This window comes from Gobio gobio (assembly GCF_949357685.1).
Source record: "Gobio gobio genome assembly, chromosome: 20".
Classification (NCBI taxonomy): Eukaryota; Metazoa; Chordata; class Actinopteri; order Cypriniformes; family Gobionidae; genus Gobio; species Gobio gobio.
Window position 1 is genome coordinate 4060842 of NC_137113.1, and position 20156 is coordinate 4080997.

Below are 20156 nucleotides of genomic sequence, written 5' to 3' on the forward strand. Positions count from 1 at the left end.
CAGCAAGAACTTTCATCACCTTAAACAGGGGTACAATCTTAAAATGCATCTAAATTTCGATAGAATTGATACTTGCATGGTTTCTTTGTGTTGTGTAAAGCAAGATTCGTGCGTTGGCGTTTCTCAGAGCGTTCATGCGCTGAAGCTCTCTCTCCGTTTGGTCCTTCCGGAGCTTGGTCGGTCCGCGGGAGATTTAAAGGTGTTTAGAAGCGAGTGTCTGGGAAGGGAAAGTTCATCTCGTCCAAGCTAAGAAGGTTCCTCGTGTGCAGTGATGCGCGCGCTCTGATGGAGCGCGCCGCTGGCCGTGTCGCGGAGCGCGTCGATCTTCAAAGGAAACAACCAGCTTGGCTGATGTGATGGGAGGAAAAGAAAATTTGTCTCGTCGGAATCCTTGCAAGTTGACTGAGCAAAGATGTGCTTGTGTTTCTGTCCTTTAAAGTCCATTAACCTACGCCCATCTTCCCTGAGATGACCAATCGTTGGTGTGAATTTAAGGCGGGAGAGGTTTCTTTGTTCGGATTTTATTACTATTACTTTATTACGGACTTTAGAATGTTCTTGCTGGAAGCCAGAATTAGTAAAGTTTCACTCCAAAAGGACTAAACATACTAACGGTACATCTCATAATCATATACTTTGCACCATTGACTAAGACAAAGAAAGAGGAACCTTTTAGACATCAAACATGCCTTGGTTTAAACGCATAAAAGCAGTGTATCTTCTTTACAGAGCCATTTTGAGCATTTAAGATGGCTCTTACATCACACAAACATAAGAAATATAGGGAGCATGCATATACTTAAGAAATCATAATATATGTAATTTCTGGGATAGTTTAATTAAAGGCTAAATAAAGAGGAATGCTTGTGTATGTGTGTGTGTTAAGGTCATCCCCCGGCCATTCTCGACTGAAAGGTGATTTAGGGGTCTGGGCTGATTAGGATCTTATTGAAGCTCTCACAGGGCCATCATCGTATCTTCTGGTCACACTCTAGCTGGTCATTAACCAGTCAGTGGTGCAATCTAACTCAGACTTGTTGGAGCCATTGGAGCAGGCATTTAATTTATATGCAGAGCTGTGGAGGAGAAAAGCATCTCTGATGTTCCTCCAAACGATTCATCACTTTGATCCCATGAGAGAGAGACTCCAGACGCTACACTCAAAACTGTCCATCTACAAAATCTTAGCAGAGCATAATTATCTTCAGCTGGGGAAATTCGAGACTAATATTAGTAAACTTAAGGTCTCTTTTGAAGATCAAACTCATTGCCAGTCACTGCCTGAAGTAAAAGTATTATACAAGGAAGAGACAGAACTTCTAGTGTCATGTTGTCACAAACTTGGCCTCTGTGGCTCCCTACGATCACCACCAGAGGGCTCCCTCTCCTGAGTATTAACCTTTCCTGGACTACATTTCCCATAATCCTGTACCTGGACTGATTACACACACACCTGTCTCCCATCACCCAGTATACTTAAGCTGCACACGCTCACGCACTCTTCGCGAAGTCTTGTTCTGCTACGGCTAACACTACTGAGCGTTTACCCTATGATCTGTATTCCTGTGTTTGACCTTGGACTGTTTTGGTACCCTTGAGTTTGTCTTGCTGCCTGCCCTGTGACCCACCTGCCTGTTTACTGGTTATCTCTGTCTAGTCTGCTGCCTGCCCTGACCCAGTGCCTGTCTTCGTTCCTGACTCTTCTTTGCCTTTGACATTGTTGTTGCTGTTATTGACCTCTGCCTGTACGACTACGTGTGTTCTCAATAAAACTGCAAATGGATCCGACTGAGTCTGATGCCTCGTTACACATGTAGGCTACTGATCAAATGTCAATGAAAGAAATAGGAAAAGCAAAACAATGTTGTAGGCGACTGCTGATGGATGATTGATGATTTATTTTACTCACCAGACCTTTTACATGAAATTCATGAACAATGCAACTGAAAAAAATGAATAAACAAAAACATACTCTATCGGTCTGAATTATTATTTTTATGGTTGCATATGGATTTAATCGACCATTTCTTAGGAAATGGCCTTCTCTTGCCACTTGACTTCAACCACCTCTCTACAGCTGGTCTGAATCAAGGCTCTTTCGCAGTTGGCAGAGCTGATTGGGAGAACAAGAAGAATCTGAACAAGATGAAGAATGTTTCGCATCTCATCTCTGTAGGGTTGCTTCAGTAGCAGTGTCTGGTACAGGTCCAGGTAGGACTTGCCATGACGATCATTAGACACTCTTCTTTTCAAGCGTCTCCATTCCCCACGGATTTCTTCAACTTGACATCCAGATTGAACAAGCTTCTCTCTGAACCATTCAATGAGGACCTTCAGATCCTTGTTGCCATACAACAGTTCAAGTTGCTTTCTGTCATCAGGCCACTTGTCATGGTTGAAAATTGCAAATGCTGACATCACAGCTTGTGCATTTTGATCTTTGTTAACTCCAAGCAGGTTATCCAATTTAGCATGAAGGTGTTTCTCATAGGCTGAACATGCATGCTCCATCTGTTGTCTCAAATTATCTATGAGACTGTCTCTTTCCCTTCTCAAGTCGATGCCCTGAAAAGTTGTGGTATGAACACCAGGTGTTTGCTTTTCCAGACACTGTGTGATGAAAGTTTCCAGCATACCATCTGGGAGAGGGTTGGTTTTCATGTAGTCAAGACTGTACAAACGGCTCTCCACTGCAGCAACAGCACTTGGTAGGATGAGGTCTGCCTTCTGTAGAGTCTGACTTAATGTTGCTATCTCCTGCAGCACATCAGCCAGGAAATGACTAAACGCAACAAACTGCAGATCCTTCAGGGATTTGAAAACCTTTTTCCCTCTACCAGCAATGTCAGCAATGTGACAGGTCTGGGCCAAATTCTCCATGTGAAGAGCAACAGCTGCATACTGCCCAGCTTGGCTCAAAAGATCATATTTTCCTTTCATGCTGCGTTAACACCAAACGCGAATAGAGCGTCTGGCGCGAGTGATTTCAATGTTAAGTCAATGGAAAGGCGCGTTTCGCACGGCGCGAAGGACGCGAATCCGCCTCATTCGCGCGTCCAGTTCGAGCGAATTGAGCGTCTTGCGCGATACGCGCGTTACACGCGAGTGGTGCTTTTGTGCATTCACGCCTTTGAAGCGAATTCGCGTCTGACGCCCGAGTTGAAAAATGTTAACTTTGGCATCAATTCGCGCCGCGTTAACCAATCAGGAGCCTGCTTGCTGCGATCATGTGGTAAAGTGACGTGTGAGAAACCCTGCATAATTTAAAATTACTACTATTGTGTCACAAAATGTAGTTTTAAGACTTTTTCAGGTGAGAATGTAGTTGTTTAAAGCTCAAATCTGTGGTTTATTTATAAATAGAGCGCCTATTTAAAAAAAATAATCTTGTGTTTTTGGAGTTGTGAGATCCAGGCGATCACCGGGCGCTCAGCGCTCATTAACTCCGGCGAGAGCAGCCTTTCCTCGGCTAGACCTTCGGACGTCTGCCGCTGGCTCTGATGTCTCTGTAGTGGTTCATCTTGTGTGGATCTAACGGTCGATCTTTGGTGTCATGAATCTATAATTTGTTGTCTGCCAAATCGTTTTGACTGAGGGCAAAGAGAAGTTTCATAACTTTATTTTTTAGGGATATTTAAATAATGTAGGAGTTGCCTGGACCACATTTGTGTGGTTATTAATGTTTAATATATATTTTTAATGAAAATGAAAAGAGGCAGAGTGGTGTTTTATGACATATTTCTCCTGGAGCGCCTTGAACGTGCGTCTATTTCCCTTCAAATGCTTGATTTATACGCGCGTCCAAATGATTCAAAATGTTCACGCGTCAAGCTAGACGCGGTAGACACGATTTTGACGCTCTATTCGCGTTTGGTGTGAATGCAGCATTAAGAAGACATTCAGTGCCCTGTCTAAATGAGGCACCCAATGTGTTCCTTTCACTGGCTTTGGTTTGTAGGACCTAGATTCAAGTTCTTCACACACTGTCTTAAGTTCTCTGTGGCTCTTTGGGCTGAAATGGTTGGTTTTCCAAATCAAGTGTTTCATTTACACGACTCACTAAGCTCACCTCTTTCAAAACCCCAAGAAGTGCCAGCTCCAGCCTGTGAGCCATACAGTGAATGTCTATCAGTTTTGGATTTTGCAGCAACACCAGCTGTTTGGCCAATGTTCACATTTGCACCATCAGCACAGAATCCAACAAGCTTTTGCTTCCAGTCATCTAATCTAAATTTTGACATTGAGGATCGAATGCAGTCAGTCACACCATCAGCATGAGCATGTGATAGCTCTGTGATCGAGACAAGATGATTAACTGGCAACCCATCATGTAAATACCTGACATAGATTGCTTCATTTTCTGTCACAGAAGAATCTGTTGCACCATCAATCATGACTGATATGTAGTGGGAATCTTTAACTTTATTTGCCTCTATATCCTGTAAATCTGCGGCAATGTTCATTACAAAACATCATTATCATACGTAGGGGAAATGTCCAGGCCATTTTTTTTCTGCAGCAGAATTAATGGCTTCATCTGAGAGAAACTCTTTTGCGATATAATATGCTGTATTCATTTTCACAGAAAGCTCACGTCTCTCTGCGCAGTCATTTTTTTAAATTTTGAGTTTGAAACCCTTTTGAGATCGCAGGTTCCTCAGGGTCTTTGCTTGAAGCCATCACACTGTCACGACAAGCTGCATATCATTTGCTGTTTGAGTGCGCTGTGAGATTTTCACGTTTGAAACTGCACGACCCTGAAACGAAATCCGTTTTACCGACCAAGCTAGGTTTTCTACTGCAGTACTTGCATGTCATCACATCTTCCTCCTCATTATACAAAAGCCAATCAAAGTCCGACAGCCACTGAGTTTGAAACTTTCGCTTTTCCATTACACTTTTGGATTCCGAATGCACAATCTTTTTCGCCACATTTGACGTGCTTTGCTGGGGTTCGCCGGTGCATTCACTGTATTCTGTCTGCACAGAATTGGACTCTTTCATTTTCTTTGCACTTGAAAACAAAAAATTACCAAGCGTTTTCTTCTCAGACTGGAATTCTCACTTTTTTGCATCCATTTGTATCCACAGTACAAGAAGAAAGAACCACTTTTAGTGCCATATAGCACAATTCTTTTAGAGTGTAGCATCAATGTAAAAATGGTTTACTAAATAAATAACAATCATATCGATTTTAAGTATTTCAGAACTAAAGCACAAGATTCCATTTTTTAACAGGAGATCACTTTTGTATTGAATGATTGAAATTAAAGAATTTGTCATTATTGATATTCTCAGGTGTCCCAATCCAAATGACGACACAGTGGAGCTGCTGCAGAACGGCGTCTCCACATCCAGCCGTTTCTCCTTCAGGATGTTTATCTTCACTGCAAACTCCACTAAGCTTTACCTGCACTGTGCTGTTCACCTTTGCCTTCTGTCAAGCAATCGCTGCCCAATGGTCAGTTTACAAAACCTCTCATAATGATGTTTTATGATGAGTAATTGATATTAAATGTAATGGATCACCTTATGAATATAAAAATGGCTGTTAAATTCCTTATTAGAACTTTGATCAAATGCTTCAGTGTCAGTGTGTGTAATGCTGCTGAAATACCTGTTTTTGCTGTCCTCTGCTGGAGACTTTCCTTTGTTTCATGTTAGTTCAGTGATATTTAACAGGGATTCACACAGCTGGATTTTGCTCTTTTCTCTATCAGGACTGTGACTCTGGACACCAGCGGAGAGAGGGCAGGTCTCTGGACTTCCATGACAGTGCTTCCATATCCATGGGTCCTCTGGTGTGGTCTGGAGGGAACACAGGTGAACATTTAATTTATTTTAATAATTTGAAATCAAGGTTTCTGATGATATCTGTCATGAATACATTACATTTCACTGCATTGCATTATATTCCCTGTTCACAGATGAGTGGGTCCCAGACCAAGTGAAGGAATCTGAGGCTTCTTGTCCGTGTGCTTCTCTGATGCTGTTCCTTGTTCCTCTGATGAGTGTCCTGACACACTTTTAGTTTAGCACCACATAATTTACATGTTTATTGTCTAATGCCATTTTAATAAATGTGGTACTGATGTCACACTGGTTTTGGGTTTCTGATTGTTTCTTTCTCATAGATGCGGTGTAGCTTCTGTTTGTTCACTTACAAGCACCACAAATTATTAATGAATTATTCACTGAATGAATCATTCACATTTGCTATATACTATGTTACTTATAATTTTTTTACTTAAGAGGACATGCCATAATGACAAATTCATGTTAATTCAAATCATGCAAAAGCATTAAAAGGACATTCTTGTTCTATGATTCCTTTCAGTTCTATAACTTAAAACATTAAAATTCTTATGTTCAGGGAAGTATTTCAATAACAGACTTTCAGAAATAGAAAGATGATCTGGTCCATGAACAAGATGAAGACATCAATTTCATCACTGTGGTGTTTTTAACCATCTTTTTAATTGTTAATAATATCTAACTGATTTGTGTATTTGGATCAGACAGAATGGAAAGTGTTAGAGTGACACAAACCAGAGATTTGTTTTAGAAAGGGAAAAAAAGGTTAATTTCCAATAAACATAATATTCCCAATAAATAATTTTTAGCTTTAACTCTTTCAGGTAGAAAAAGTGAAGTTTTACAGAAATGCATGTGTCTACATTAATTTTGAGTTCCCTTTCAGTCGGTCACTACGACGTACGTCGGTAATAACCGACGAATTGGGATCACTTCAGAGAGCCCCTATCAGCTTCGAGAACTTAAGAACAGGCCAATGAACAATTGGCGTGTGAGATTTGCATCTCGCGCTCCGCCCCGCGCCGTGGGTATAAACAGGAAGCGAGAGCATCGCACTGACGTCATTCACTTCGGAGCCTAACCGGCGTTTGAAGTCTACAGACTGCTTCCTGATTATTCAGCGAAGAACTTCTACAAGAATACAGAGAAGAGGAATCGTGTGTGTTGGTGTGACAGCGCTTTCCAGCGGGACCGCGAACTCAAAGCTGCAAGTGAAACAACTGCTGTTATCACAGCAAACCTGTTGGTTTCAGTGGGCGTTTCCCAAATTGAGTGCAAACACAGGCTGCACTATTCCTGTGTGTTGCCGCGGTTTCCCTGGGTGCTTCAGCACTCTCTTAAAAGAGCGTTTCCTCACAAAAAGAGCAACACGGGTGTGACACTGCGTCTTTTTCAAGATGTCATTCCACCCGTGCGTTTCTGGATGCGGTCGTTCCCTCTCGCCCGCTGACGGCCACACTCACTGCATCACGTGCCTGGGCTTACAGCACGCTGAGGCAGCGTTTGTGAATAGCTCGTGTTCTCACTGCGGGAACATGACTATTGCGGTGGTTAGGTCGAGACTCACCTACCTCCGGGAAGGCGGAGTCCCCCTCCCCATACCTCGATCTAGAGCTATCCCTAACCAGGATAGACCTACTTCGACGGATGGCCGGGGCGATCTGAGGATTACTTTCAGGACAAACCCGCCTAGTGTCCCTACGCAGGTCCCTGAACCCTCTCAAGCACCGCTGCCGGTGGCGCCACCGGAAGAGATCGCTGGTCCCGCCCACGGGCGCCCAGTCATCTCTTTCGGAGCGCCCGCGGACGAGCAGATGTCGATTGCAGCATCGGAGGGGGAGTTCCAGTCCTCGGGGGATGAAGACTCAGCTGTACTGCCTCCCTCTGGGAGAGTGGCAACGGCTGAGTCGGACCCTGAGTTGACGGCTATGCTTTCCCGGGCCACCGAAAAGGTCGGGCTTGTGTGGAACCCTCCACCACGTCCCGAACCTTCTAGGTTGGATGATTGGTTCCTGGGGGGGGGTCGCGCTGGTTCTCAGCGTCCCGCCCCAGTGCCATTCTTCCCGGAGGTGCATGAGGAGCTTTCCAGGTTGTGGACGACACCCTTCAGTGCCAGAAACAGACCTGGAGGCTCCTCCCTCCTCACTACCCTTGACGGTGGACAGGCCAAGGGTTACGAGAGGATCCCGCCAGTCGAACGCGCCGTCGCGATGCAGCTGCGTCCGGCGACCGCATCCGAGTGGCGTGGTGATCCTCGTCTCCCGTCCAAAGCCTGTAGGTTTTCGTCCAGTCTAACTGCGAAGGCCTACAGGTCCTGCGGACAGGCCGCGTCTGCCTTGCATGCCATGGCGTTGCTTCAGGTGCACCAAGCCCAGGCACTCATGGACATGCACGAGGGTAGGTCTGACCCAGAGCTCCTCCGGGAGCTCCGGGCGGCGACGGACCTCGCCCTCCGGGTGACGAAAGTTACCGCCCGTTCCGTGGGTCAGGCGATGTCCACCTTAGTGGTCCAGGAACGGCATCTCTGGCTCAACCTGGCCGACATGAGGGAGACTGACAAGAACCGGTTCCTGGACTCCCCCATATCGTCGGCCGGGTTGTTCGGCGACGCGGTCGAGAATTTCGCCCAGCAATTCTCGGCCGCCCAGAAGCAGACGGAGGCCATCAAACACATCCTGCACCGGCGGCCCGCTGCTGCCTCCACCCAGCCGCCGGCTGCAGCACCTCCGCCTGCCCGTCGCCGAGGACGTCCTCCTGCGGCCGCCCCCGCTCCCGCCCCAGCCCAGCAGCAGCCTTCCACCGGCCGTGGGCGTGTAGCCGGTCGCGGGAAGAACGTCCAGCCCGCTCAGGCCGCTGCCAAGCCAGGTGGCAAGCGCCGTCGGAAGAGACCCTGAGACGGGCCGCCCAGAGATGGAGGAAACTGCTCTTCAGGAGATGGCTGCAGCACCACTCCTTCCCCCGGTGGAGGGCCGGGGGAACCCCATTTTTCTTTCTGTTCCCCAAATTCTCAATAAAAGAGCAGTTTCTAACATCTCTGGGTGCCAAGAGAGCGCGTCTGGCGGTGTGCGACGCTACCATGCCTCGTACCCCTCAGACACCTCTCTCCTCGCCAACAGGGGGCGTCGGTTGTGCGGACGCACACAAAGTGCCTCCCCACGCTCGCCCGTCCCCTCAGCGGATGCAGGTCGTGTGTCAGACCCAGACCCCTGCACGGACCACTCCCATGTCGTCCTGGGGCCCCTGCGTTCCGCTGCGCTGCCCCGCTCCGGGTACGTCCGTGGTGCCGATGATCCCGCTTGCTCGGTCTCTGGGGGCCTGGCTAGCGCTCCCCAGCCCGTCTCGCTGGATCATCTGCACCATCAGACTCGGCTATGCGATTCAGTTCGCCCGGCGTCCCCCGAAGTTCAGGGGTGTCCACTTCACTTCTATACCGAAGGAGGGCGCCCCCGTGCTTCAGGCGGAGATCGCTGTCCTATTGGCGAAGGACGCGATAGAGCCGGTCCCTCCAGCCGATATGAAGTCCGGGTTCTACAGCCCGTACTTCATTGTACCCAAGAAAGGTGGCGGGTTACGACCGATCCTGGACCTGCGTTACCTGAACCGCTCCCTCCACAGGATGCCGTTCCGAATGTTAACCCAGAAACGCATCTTCAGATGCATCCGTCCCCAGGATTGGTTTGCAGCGATCGACCTGAAGGACGCGTACTTTCATGTCTCGATTCTCCCTCGACACAGACCGTTTCTACGCTTTGCTTTCGACGGACGGGCATACCAGTACAAAGTCCTACCCTTCGGGTTGTCCCTGTCGCCCCGTGTCTTCACGAAAGTCGCGGAGGCTGCCATGGCTCCCATGAGAGAGCGTAGTGTTCGCATCCTCAACTATCTCGACGACTGGCTGATTCTTGCCCAGTCGCGGGAGCAGTTGTGCGAACACAGGGACATGGTGCTCCGGCACCTCAGCCAGTTGGGTCTTCGGGTCAACTGGGAGAAGAGCAAACTCTGTCCCGTACAGAGGATCTCTTTTCTCGGGATGGAGATCGACTCGGTCGCCAAGACTGCGCGCCTCAAAGAGGAGCGCGTCCAGTCGGTGCTGAGCTGCTTGAGTACGCTCAAACGCAATACAGCGGTTCCACTGAAACATTTTCAGAGGCTCCTGGGGCATATGGCAGCAGCAGCCGCAGTAACGCCGCTAGGGCTGCTCCATATGAGACCGCTTCAGCACTGGCTACACGACCGAGTCCCGAGATGGGCGTGGCACAGCGGGTCCCTCCGTGTCCAAGTGACGCCGAGATGCCGCCAAACCCTCACCCCGTGGTCGGACCCTTCGTTTCTACGGGCAGGAGTGCCTCTAGAACAAGTGTCCAGGCATCATGTTGTCTCCACGGATGCCTCACCCACGGGTTGGGGTGCCACGTACAACGGGCTTGCAGTATCGGGTCTGTGGACGGGTCTGTGGACGGGGACCCTCGGCACGGATGCACTGGCACACAGCTGGCCCCGGGCTCTGCGCAAATATGCGTTTCCCCCAGTGAGCCTTCTTGCACAGACTCTGTGCAAGGTCAGGGAGGACGAGGAGCAACTCCTCTTGGTAGCTCCGTACTGGCCCAACAGGACGTGGTTCCCGGAACTAGTGCTCCTCGCGACAGCACCTCCTTGGCCCATTCCTCTGAGGCAGGACCTTCTGTCTCAGAGACGGGGCACCCTATGGCACCCGCGTCCAGACCTCTGGAAACTCCATGTCTGGTCCCTGGACGGGACGCGGAGGTTCTAGGTGACCTACCGCAAGCGGTAGTCGACACCATCGCTTCCGCCAGAGCCCCCTCTACGAGACGGCTATATGCGTTGAAGTGGAACCTGTTCGTCGACTGGTGCTCTTCTCGCCGAGAAGACCCCCGGAAATGTTCGATCGGATCTGTGCTATCTTTTCTTCAAGACGGGTTGGAGAGAAGGCTGTCTCCCTCCACCCTCAAGGTATATATTGCCGCCATTGCCGCAAGCCATGACCTCGTTAATGGTGAGTCCTTAGGCAAGCATGATCTGATCGTCAGGTTCCTAAGGGGAGCGAGGAGACTAAATCCTCCTCGCCCTTCTTCTATACCCTCTTGGGACTTGACTCTGGTGCTGACCGCACTTCAGAGGGCGCCCTTCGAGCCTTTACAGTCAGTAGAGCTTAAGATCTTGTCTCTAAAGACAATACTCCTGGTTGCATTGGCCTCAGTTAAGAGGGTAGGGGACCTGCAGGCATTTTCGGTCGACGAATCGTGCCTGGAATTCGGGCCGGGTGATTCTCAGGTAACCCTGAGACCCCGGCCTGGATATGTGCCCAAGGTTCCCACTACTCCCTTCCGGGACCAAGTGGTGAGCCTGCAAGCGCTGCCTTCGGAGGAGGCAGACCCAGCCCTAGCTTTGCTCTGTCCCGTCCGTGCTCTCCGGACTTACGTGGACAGAACGCAAAGCTTCAGGACCTCAGAGCAGCTCTTCGTCTGTTACGGAGGACAGCAGAAGAGAAAGGCTGTCTCCAAGCAGAGGATGGCCCACTGGATAGTGGATGCCATCGTCTTGGCGTATGAATCCCAAGACGTGCCCTGCCCGCTCGGGGTTAGAGCTCACTCCACCAGGGGTGTAGCCTCTTCCTGGGCGCTGGCTCGTGGCGCCTCGCTGACAGACATTTGTAGAGCTGCGGGCTGGGCGACACCCAACACGTTCGCTAGGTTTTATAGCCTGCGTGTAGAGCCGGTGGCTTCTCGTGTGCTCGCTTCCCATAGTCAGCTTCACTGAAGTGCCCGTTCTAGTGTCGGCTTGCTGCGCCATTCCCTTCCCCTGGAACGGATACGTGCGCTTATTTCTCCAGTCGAGTTCCCCAGGATTGGCGAACCCTGTTGAGTCCTCCGCACCCCTCGGCAGTCGGATGTTGCGGAGCGTCCGATGCCAGGTCTGGCACTCGTATGCATTGGTGGAACTTGTGTCAGGCTGGGTTCCGTATGTCGTGACCCCTACGGCGGTCCCATACGTGTATTTCCACGGTACAGCTCCATACGGTGAGCTCGTGTCTTTCCCTTGGCAGAGTTTTCTGCCGTCTCAGTACGGTGTCGTCCCCCGCCTGCATTAGGCCGGGGCCTCCCCTGGGACTTCCGTATGTTGTGCTACCCACGGCCAGCCCATACGTGTTCTCCACATGGTAACTCCCTCCGGGCATGATGTGGCTCCCCCAGCGTCCTTCGGGCACGCTTTCCCAGCGTTATCCAATCAAGTCTGCTGAATGGGTCTTGCGGAACAGCAGTATGACTCTTCTGGCGTGAATCTTCCCGCCCGCTTCAGAACGGGGTCTGAGGGGCTCTCGCTGGGCGCTGGAAGTGGTAGGAACTGTGGCGTTTTCCATAGGGATCCCAATTCATTGGTTATTACCGACGTACGTCGTAGTGACCGACTGAAAGGGAACGTCTCGGTTACGTATGGTAACCCTCGTTCCCTGAAGGAGGGAACGGAGACGTACGTCCCGTCGCCACAGTTCCTTCCATCACTGCCTGGCCGGTCTCTGGTTAGGCTCCTCAGTGAAAAACGTCAGTGCGATGCTCTCACTTCCTGTTTATACCCGCGGCGCGGGGCGGAGCGCGAGATGCAAATCTCGCACGCCAATTGTTCATTGGCCTGTTCTTAAGTTCTCGAAGCTGATAGGGGCTCTCTGAAGTGATCCCAATTCGTCGGTTATTACCGACGTACGTCTCCGTTCCCTCCTTCAGGGAACGAGGGTTACCATACGTAACCGAGACGTTACCTGTTGTCAGAGGAGACTGTGTCCAAGTTATGTCCATATTTCAGAAATGTACAGTTCCAAGATAAATCCTGCAGTTTGCTAACATTATGTATTAATTTTATGCAGAAACAATCAGCTCATTGACATAGTAATTATAGCATGTAATTGTAGCTGTATAGTTAGCTGTGAAATTGTAGCGTGTTTATTGAGGATGCAGAATGACCAGCTAGTAAAGCATTACAGTAATCCAGTCTAGAGGTCATGAATGCATGAACTAACTTTTCTGCATCAGAAACAGATAGTATGTTCCAGAACTTTGCGACGTATCTGAGGTGGAAGAAAACTGTTTTTGTAACATATGAAATATGACTTTCGACAAGTAGCTGTCTAATATAACACCCAGGTCTTTAACTGTAGAGGATGACGTAACAGTACATCCGTCTAAATGCCAAGTGTATTCGAAGATATTCTGTGTACAGGTTTTTGGTCCAGTAAGTAATACCTTTAATAGGATTTAATAGGAGAAAGTTACAGATCATCCAATATTTTACTTTACTTATTTTACTAATATTTAACACATTCTGTCAATTTGGATAATTTAGATATTTCATCTGGTTGTGCTGACATTTATAATTGAGTATCATCGGCATGTTTATTATAATATTAACAAGTGGCAGCATATATATTGAGAATCAATAGGGCCTAACACAGATCCTTGTGGTATTCCATAATTTACTGTTTGAGTTTTAAGCATTGCTGAATGAGCTTGTGGGTTTATGGTGAGGTGTGTTGCGGACCTGGTGTGATGGGTCGCTCTGTGCCTGGAAGTGCAGGGCCGCTTTTTTGCCCCAGTCTGCCCCTGCATATCACCACTGATTGCTCATTCAACAATGCTTAAAACTCAACTCAGCTTCAACAACTTGTCTATTATTTAAAAGACTGTGTGTAAAATAGTTATGTCGCTCCACCAAAGAACAAGGCTCTTTGTACAGCATTCTAAGGGGTCGTCCTCTGGAATAGGCCAATTACGATCCCACTCATCATCAGAGTTCACTTTGGCCTCCTCACAGCGTATCATCAATTTAAGGCTGTTTTGTTCATGTAGCGTTAATCCAACAGGTTGATATGAGTACACAATCATCAGACTTTGGTTCCTTACTGTCACCTTTGGGGTAGCTCCATCGTCGATGTAAAAGGTTTTACTATCAATCAGATCGGTCCAAACACGATTGTAGAAAAGTGACCAGTCTTTAGTGGGCAAAAGCACGCAAGGTGTCTGTGATGTAAATTATTCTTCAAAAAATTCCATAGCGTAGCCTTGCCAAAAACAAATCCACCTACATAAACATCGGCCATCAGAAATTCCTATTTCACAAAATCTTAATTTTCATGAAGAAACTTGGTCAAACGATTTTTCTGTCGTGCATAAGGAAGGTTTTCTTTCATTTCAACAGAACTTCTTGTTGGTGTTACTCCCCATTACAGAGGGTTCAGGAGTAGCCATTGTAATGCTCGAGTTGCAGACTGTTCCCTAAACTTCTTTAAACACCAAATTTAGTAGGGCCTGTAGGTTTGAGCCAACTAGAGAGAATGTGACGCCTTCAATAAAACACCAGGCGCTTTAACACATTCAGTGTGTGAAATCATTTAAAGGGGTACTTCAGCACTGTGAAGATGAATGTGTATTTTAACTGGGTCATCTAGACTGAGAAAAGACAGAAAATGTATTTTTGTCTCATGTGGATGAAAGACAACTCCCAGAATGCACTTGCTTCTACACCCTACACCGCCCCCACCATCGTTTTGATCTTCATAATAATACAATCATTTTGTTCAGTTTGAGAATAAACACTACAATTAAAAACTGAACGTGTCTTTTCAATAAAGTGGAGTCGGATTTCATTCATCACGAGAAGAGCTGAGCAGAGCTGAGGTAAGCGCGGCTGTCATTCTCAGTGCTTGTCCAGTCTGGTGCGTTATCAGATCATGCCTATGGAAGCTTAACTTTCATAGGAATTCATTGGAAAGTTGAAACACTCACTTTAACTGCACTGTTTTTAATGCCCGAGCCGAGCGGCCGTGCTCATTTACATTCTGTGAGTGAGATCCCTCCCCTGTGGGCGGATTGAAAACATGCGGAACAGCTCCTTCTACTGGCTGTAGTCTTTAGCCTATGGCCAAAAAATTCTAAGATGATGCAAAATGACAATATTTGCATCATTGGAGGATTTTTTCCGGAAATAAAATGCATAATTCTCTCGTCTCAGGGGGATATGAGGGGGGAAAGTACTAGGGATGTTCCGATCCGATCATGTGATCGGAAATCGGGCCCGATCACGTGGTTTGAGACTCGATCGGAATCGGACGTTACCTCCCGATCAGGACTCGGATGTATATATGTACAGGGCTGGATTAACATAAGGGCTATCTGGGACTGAGTCCCCAGGGCCCGAGCACAGAGGGGGCCCGTGATTGGCCGAGGAAATGATTGACAGTCGATTGGGAGAACCTAAACTTTTCCTGGAGCGCCGCTCACTAAACCCCACCACGCCCCCACATATTAAGCGCTGTTATTTACTCTGTGCTGCAGATGTATGGGATTGGGAACAAGCATCAAAAGCCTGGTGAAGAAACAGCATTACCTGATTAAACCGCGAGCGCATCCAACAGACTCGAAGCGCGAGAGCAGCTGTATCGTCTCACGCCCAGCGCTGATGAACTCGTTCAGCGATTTTGCCGCTCTATTGAAGTGATAACGAGTTACGAGCACCAGGCAGTCGCTTTATCTATTTGAATTTGATACAAGCGCAACATATTGTGTACAGTAAAGGCTCTGTGGCGAAACTAGCTGAACAAGACTGAATAGCTCCGACCATGTAAACTGAAGTGTTGAGGTAAAGCTGCTTACACGATGGTCGTAGCCAGATATGAGGTCTGGACCTCTGTATATTTACGAGGTGTACATAATACATTTAATAATTTAGTAGACACTTTTATCCAAAGTGACTTACAAATGAGAGCAATAGAGGCAACTAGAACAGTCAAGGGCAACAAAGTGTTAATATGTGTTAAATGTAATAAATGTTGCGAAATAATTGCCTAATAGAGTATTAACACTACTTTACTGCTGCAAGGATATCTTCTTGTCTGAGCTGCCCTGCCTGCGGTCTGTCACCGTCACCGCTCATCAATATTAAAATATTCGAGATGACCAATCAAATGAAAGTATGCAGGCTTTATACGCAGAAGCTGCTGTGCGAGTAACACACTTCAGTAAACTGTGCGAGATGCAAGTAACCAAACTAAACATTTCATATTTGACAGCTGTTTTAATATATCAAATGTTAAACAAACAATGAAAAGACTATCAACCAGAGCTCAGCTTTAGGAGGGGAAGAGACAGGGCAAGAGAAGGAGACAAAAAGAAAGAGTGATGTAAATGAGGAGGTTTATAGAAGTGAGAGAATGATGAAAAAAGGAGAGAGGAGGTATGACAGATAATCTACTGCCCACTAACACATAGAAGTATATACCTTTATTATACGTAGAAGTATCGGATCGGAACTCGGTATCGGTAGATACTCAAAATCAAATGACTCAGACTCGGACTCGAGGGCAAAAAAACCTGATCGGGACATCCCTAGAAAGTACCATAATTTTTATTAAATTAATATTTAAATGTAATAAATATTTAAACAATCTTAAAGGGTTACTTCAGCGATTTAGCATTAAGCTTTGTATCAGTAGAAAATGGGTTTCTACTGATACAAAGCTTAATGCTAAATCGCTGAAGTAACCCTTTAAGATCATTTAAATATTTTACAAGATAAAATGTTGCGCCGCATTTTATACCCCCAAAAACATATTTATGGTAGTATATACTAGGATAATATAGTATGTAAATGACTCAAGCGAATCCGGTGGTTTAATGCATAATTTATTTCAATCAACTAAATGCAGGAGATGTCGAGAACACCAAGCACTCTCTACAGGGCCGTTTCTAGACATTTTGACGCCCTAGGCGAAATCCTTATTGGCATTACTAATCCTTATTAACAAATATATACAAATACAATTTGGAAATATTTCCAAATTTACCCGCAAACTATGTATAAAAGCTTGATCAGTCACATGAAAGTAACAAGAATAAATATTGATTCAGTGCGGTCTTTGTTACTCATTGACGCTCAAACTTCCCGTTTAATTAAAGCAATGCTATGCCCTCTGTATGACACTGCTTGCATTAAGCACTATTAGAACTGAATGACAGTTTAACAAAGGATGTAATTAATTTAGTGAATTAGCACATTTTATTATAATTTTTTTTAATTGGCTGTTAAAAATGCAAACTTTACATGCAACAGTCAGACAGTAATTGACAGTACTTTGATCCAATATAGGAATTGTCTGATTGACAGTACTCTATGTCTAGCCCAATAGTGTTAGGGGAACCAGTGGGGGCAGCAATCATATTTCAGGGTGGCCATGACACCCTTTAAACACACCCCTGATATGCGCTCACTGGCACCCTTCAGCTGATAGTTCGCCTATGCCTAAAAACGACCCTGGCTCACTAGCATTACAGATAAATGTAGGAAACATAGTTTTTGGACAAAGTGGAAAGGGAAAACATGCTCATAATTAAAATTGCATACGTAAAATTATGTTTAAAAAAAAAAACACTGGTATAACACTGTGGCTGAATCTGAAATCACCCCCTATATCCTTAAATAGGGCACTATGTGAGGGGACAGCCATTTGTAGTGGTGTCCGAAACAAGCGGCAACCTCCCGCAGTTTCTCTTGAAGCCAATACGGAAGTGACTTAAACTACAGTTCATCGACGGGCAACTAGAGACAGACTCCAGAAGGAGCAGAATCTCATTGAGCTCATGTTAAAATGCCCAACTTTACAGCAGAACAACACATGTTTACAGTCTGGGACACATTGTAGTTTTGGTCTGTACGGCAAATTTTTCCCTTCTTGACAGCTGTGAGGGGAGGATTTTTTTAATAACACATTCGTTTACATTATATAAAGCCTTAAAGTTCTGCATAATTAAGGGTGTGGCCCATTTTGAGTGACAGGTGGATTGCCGTTTGTCTGCTGTCTATTAGTCAACACGTCACCTCAGCTCCGCCCGAGAGACCTTTTGGCCTGTTATATCATGGTGCAGATTTACAACCCAAATTCCGGAAATGTTAGGACGTTTTTTAAATTTGAATAAAATGAAAACAAAAAGACTTTCAAATCACATGAGCCAATATTTTATTCACAATAGACCATCGAGAACATATGTTTAAACAGAAATTTTACACTTTTATCCACTTAATTTCAAACTTGATGCCTGCTACAGGTCTCAAAATAGTTGGCACGGAGGCTTGTTTACAATGGTGTAGAATCTCCTCTTCTTTTCAAAACAATTTGAAGACGTCTAGGCATCAAGGTTATGAATTTCTGGAGTTTTGGTGTTGGAATTTAGTCCCATTCTTGCCTGATATAGGTTTCCAGCTGCTGAAGAGTTTGTGGTCGTCTTTGACGTATTTTTCCTTTAATGATGCGCCTAATGTTCTCTATAGGTGAAAGATCTGTACTGCAGGCAGGCCAATTCAGCATCCGGACTCTTTTACGATGAAGCCTTGCTGTTGTAATGGCTGCAGAATGTGGTTTTGCATTGTCCTGATGAAATACACAAGGCCTTCCCTGAAATTGACGTCGTCTGGAGGAGAGCATATGTTGCTCTAAAACTTTTATATACCTTTCAGCATTCATAGTGCCTTCCAAAACATGTAAGCTGCCCATACTGTATGCACTTATGCACCCCCATACCATCAGAGATTCTGGCTTTTGAGGCTCTTTAGCCGGGAGGACACGGCGTCCATGATTTCCAACAAGAATGTTAAATTTGGACTCGTCTGGCCATAGAACACTTTTCCACTTTGAAACAGTCAAATGAGTCTTGGCCCACAGGACACGAAGGCGCTTCTGGACTATGTTCACATATTGCTTCCTTTTTGCATGATAAAGCTTTAGTTGGCATTTGCAGTTGGCACGGCGGATTGTGTTTATCGACAGTGGTTTTTGGAAGTATTCCTGGGCCCATTTAGTAATGTCCTTGATAAAATCATGCCGATGAGTGATGCAGTGCCATCTGAAGGCCCGAAGACCACGGGCATCCAATAAAGGTCTTCAGCATTGTCCCTTACGCACAGATGTTTTTTTTAATCTTTTGATGATGTTATGCACTGTTTAAAGTATTCCACAATCTTTTTAAGCACTCTTTCACAGATTGGAGAGCCTCTGCCCATCTTTACTTCTGATGGACTCTGCCTCTCTAAGACATCCCTTTTATAGATAATCATGTTACAGACCTGACATCGATTAACTTAATTAGCTGCTAGGTGTTCTCCCAGCTGAATCTTTTCAAAACGTCTTGCTTTTTTCAGCCATTTGTTGCCTCTGTGCCAACTTTTTTGAGACCTGTAGCAGGCATCAAGTTTGAAATGAGCTCATTAAGTGGATAAAAGTGTAACTTTTCTCAGTTTAAACATTTGTTATGTTATCTATTGTGAATAAATGATTGGCGCATGTGATTTGAAAGTCTTTTAGTTTTCATTTTTTTCAAATTGAAAAAAACATCCCAACATTTCCGTAATTCGGGTTTTATATTCAATCACTGTAACAACTTGAGCAAGGATGCCATGGGAATGGGATAAACCAATTAATTGTAATATATTCAGTGCTTATATAATTAAATCCGAGTGCACACTGTACGATAATAGTCCTTTATGATGTATTAATGAATGTATGAATATGATCACTGCTGTAAGCCATGGTCCCACTGTAGGATCTCAGCTGTCATTACTGTCAGACTGTGCGGCAGTACTAACGATCAAAGACTTCAGATCAGAGTCCTTGAGGATTCTCAAAATTACGGCCAAAATTGTACGGAGTGACCCTGGTTTAAGTTGATATTCTATCATATTTTTTCCAAGTACATTTGAACAATTCCAAACCACATAAATCTTAATTACTAACTAACTTCTGAGAAACTGACACCTTATATTTCTGGAGACTCGGGTAGGTTGCAGTTCTGGAAAATGGTGACACTGGAGACTAAAGGGTTCCTGGTTGTTTCACACTTAATTCATTCCTCATTCTTAAACTTTTTTTTGCAACTCTACTACAACAAAGCATTTCATTGTCGGATGGTCACACCTTCATTTTGAAATTTACAAAGTGTTGCATCCTTCTCATGTCATGATTGTATTATATATTCATATATTGTTGCTGGGAATCTTAGTGATCCAGATGAACAGGAACATGATCTGACTGTAGGTCAACATATACATCAACTATTGTTTTCACTGTAATATCAGAGCAGCCAGTACAACAGAGCATCGATACAATCTCCAACAAAATAAAGAGAAATGAAACACTTATTCAAGGTATTGTTTAGAGATTTCTCCCTTTTCCAGTAATGATCCTCCCACAGTTATTAAAGGCACTGATAAGATTGTGAGATCTGCAGTTCAGCATCACTGTATTGAGCGGCTGAAGAAACCTGAGTTTGCTCTGATCTCAGGTA

General features: G+C 45.8%; 1 protein-coding gene across 1 annotated transcript in view; it reads left to right on the forward strand.

Moving 5' to 3' along the window:
- Positions 1 to 20156, forward strand: part of LOC307143774 (uncharacterized protein) — a gene marked incomplete at both ends in the record, with an annotated part of 39352 nt that overhangs the window by 9868 nt on the left and 9328 nt on the right. Inside the window, 5 exons of the mRNA XM_079845535.1 lie at positions 5299 to 5461; positions 5721 to 5823; positions 5928 to 6013; positions 18148 to 18215; positions 20047 to 20153. Of these exons, the coding sequence (XP_079701661.1) occupies positions 5299 to 5461; positions 5721 to 5823; positions 5928 to 6013; positions 18148 to 18215; positions 20047 to 20153 (527 nt within the window). The remainder of the gene's footprint in view (positions 1 to 5298; positions 5462 to 5720; positions 5824 to 5927; positions 6014 to 18147; positions 18216 to 20046; positions 20154 to 20156) is intronic.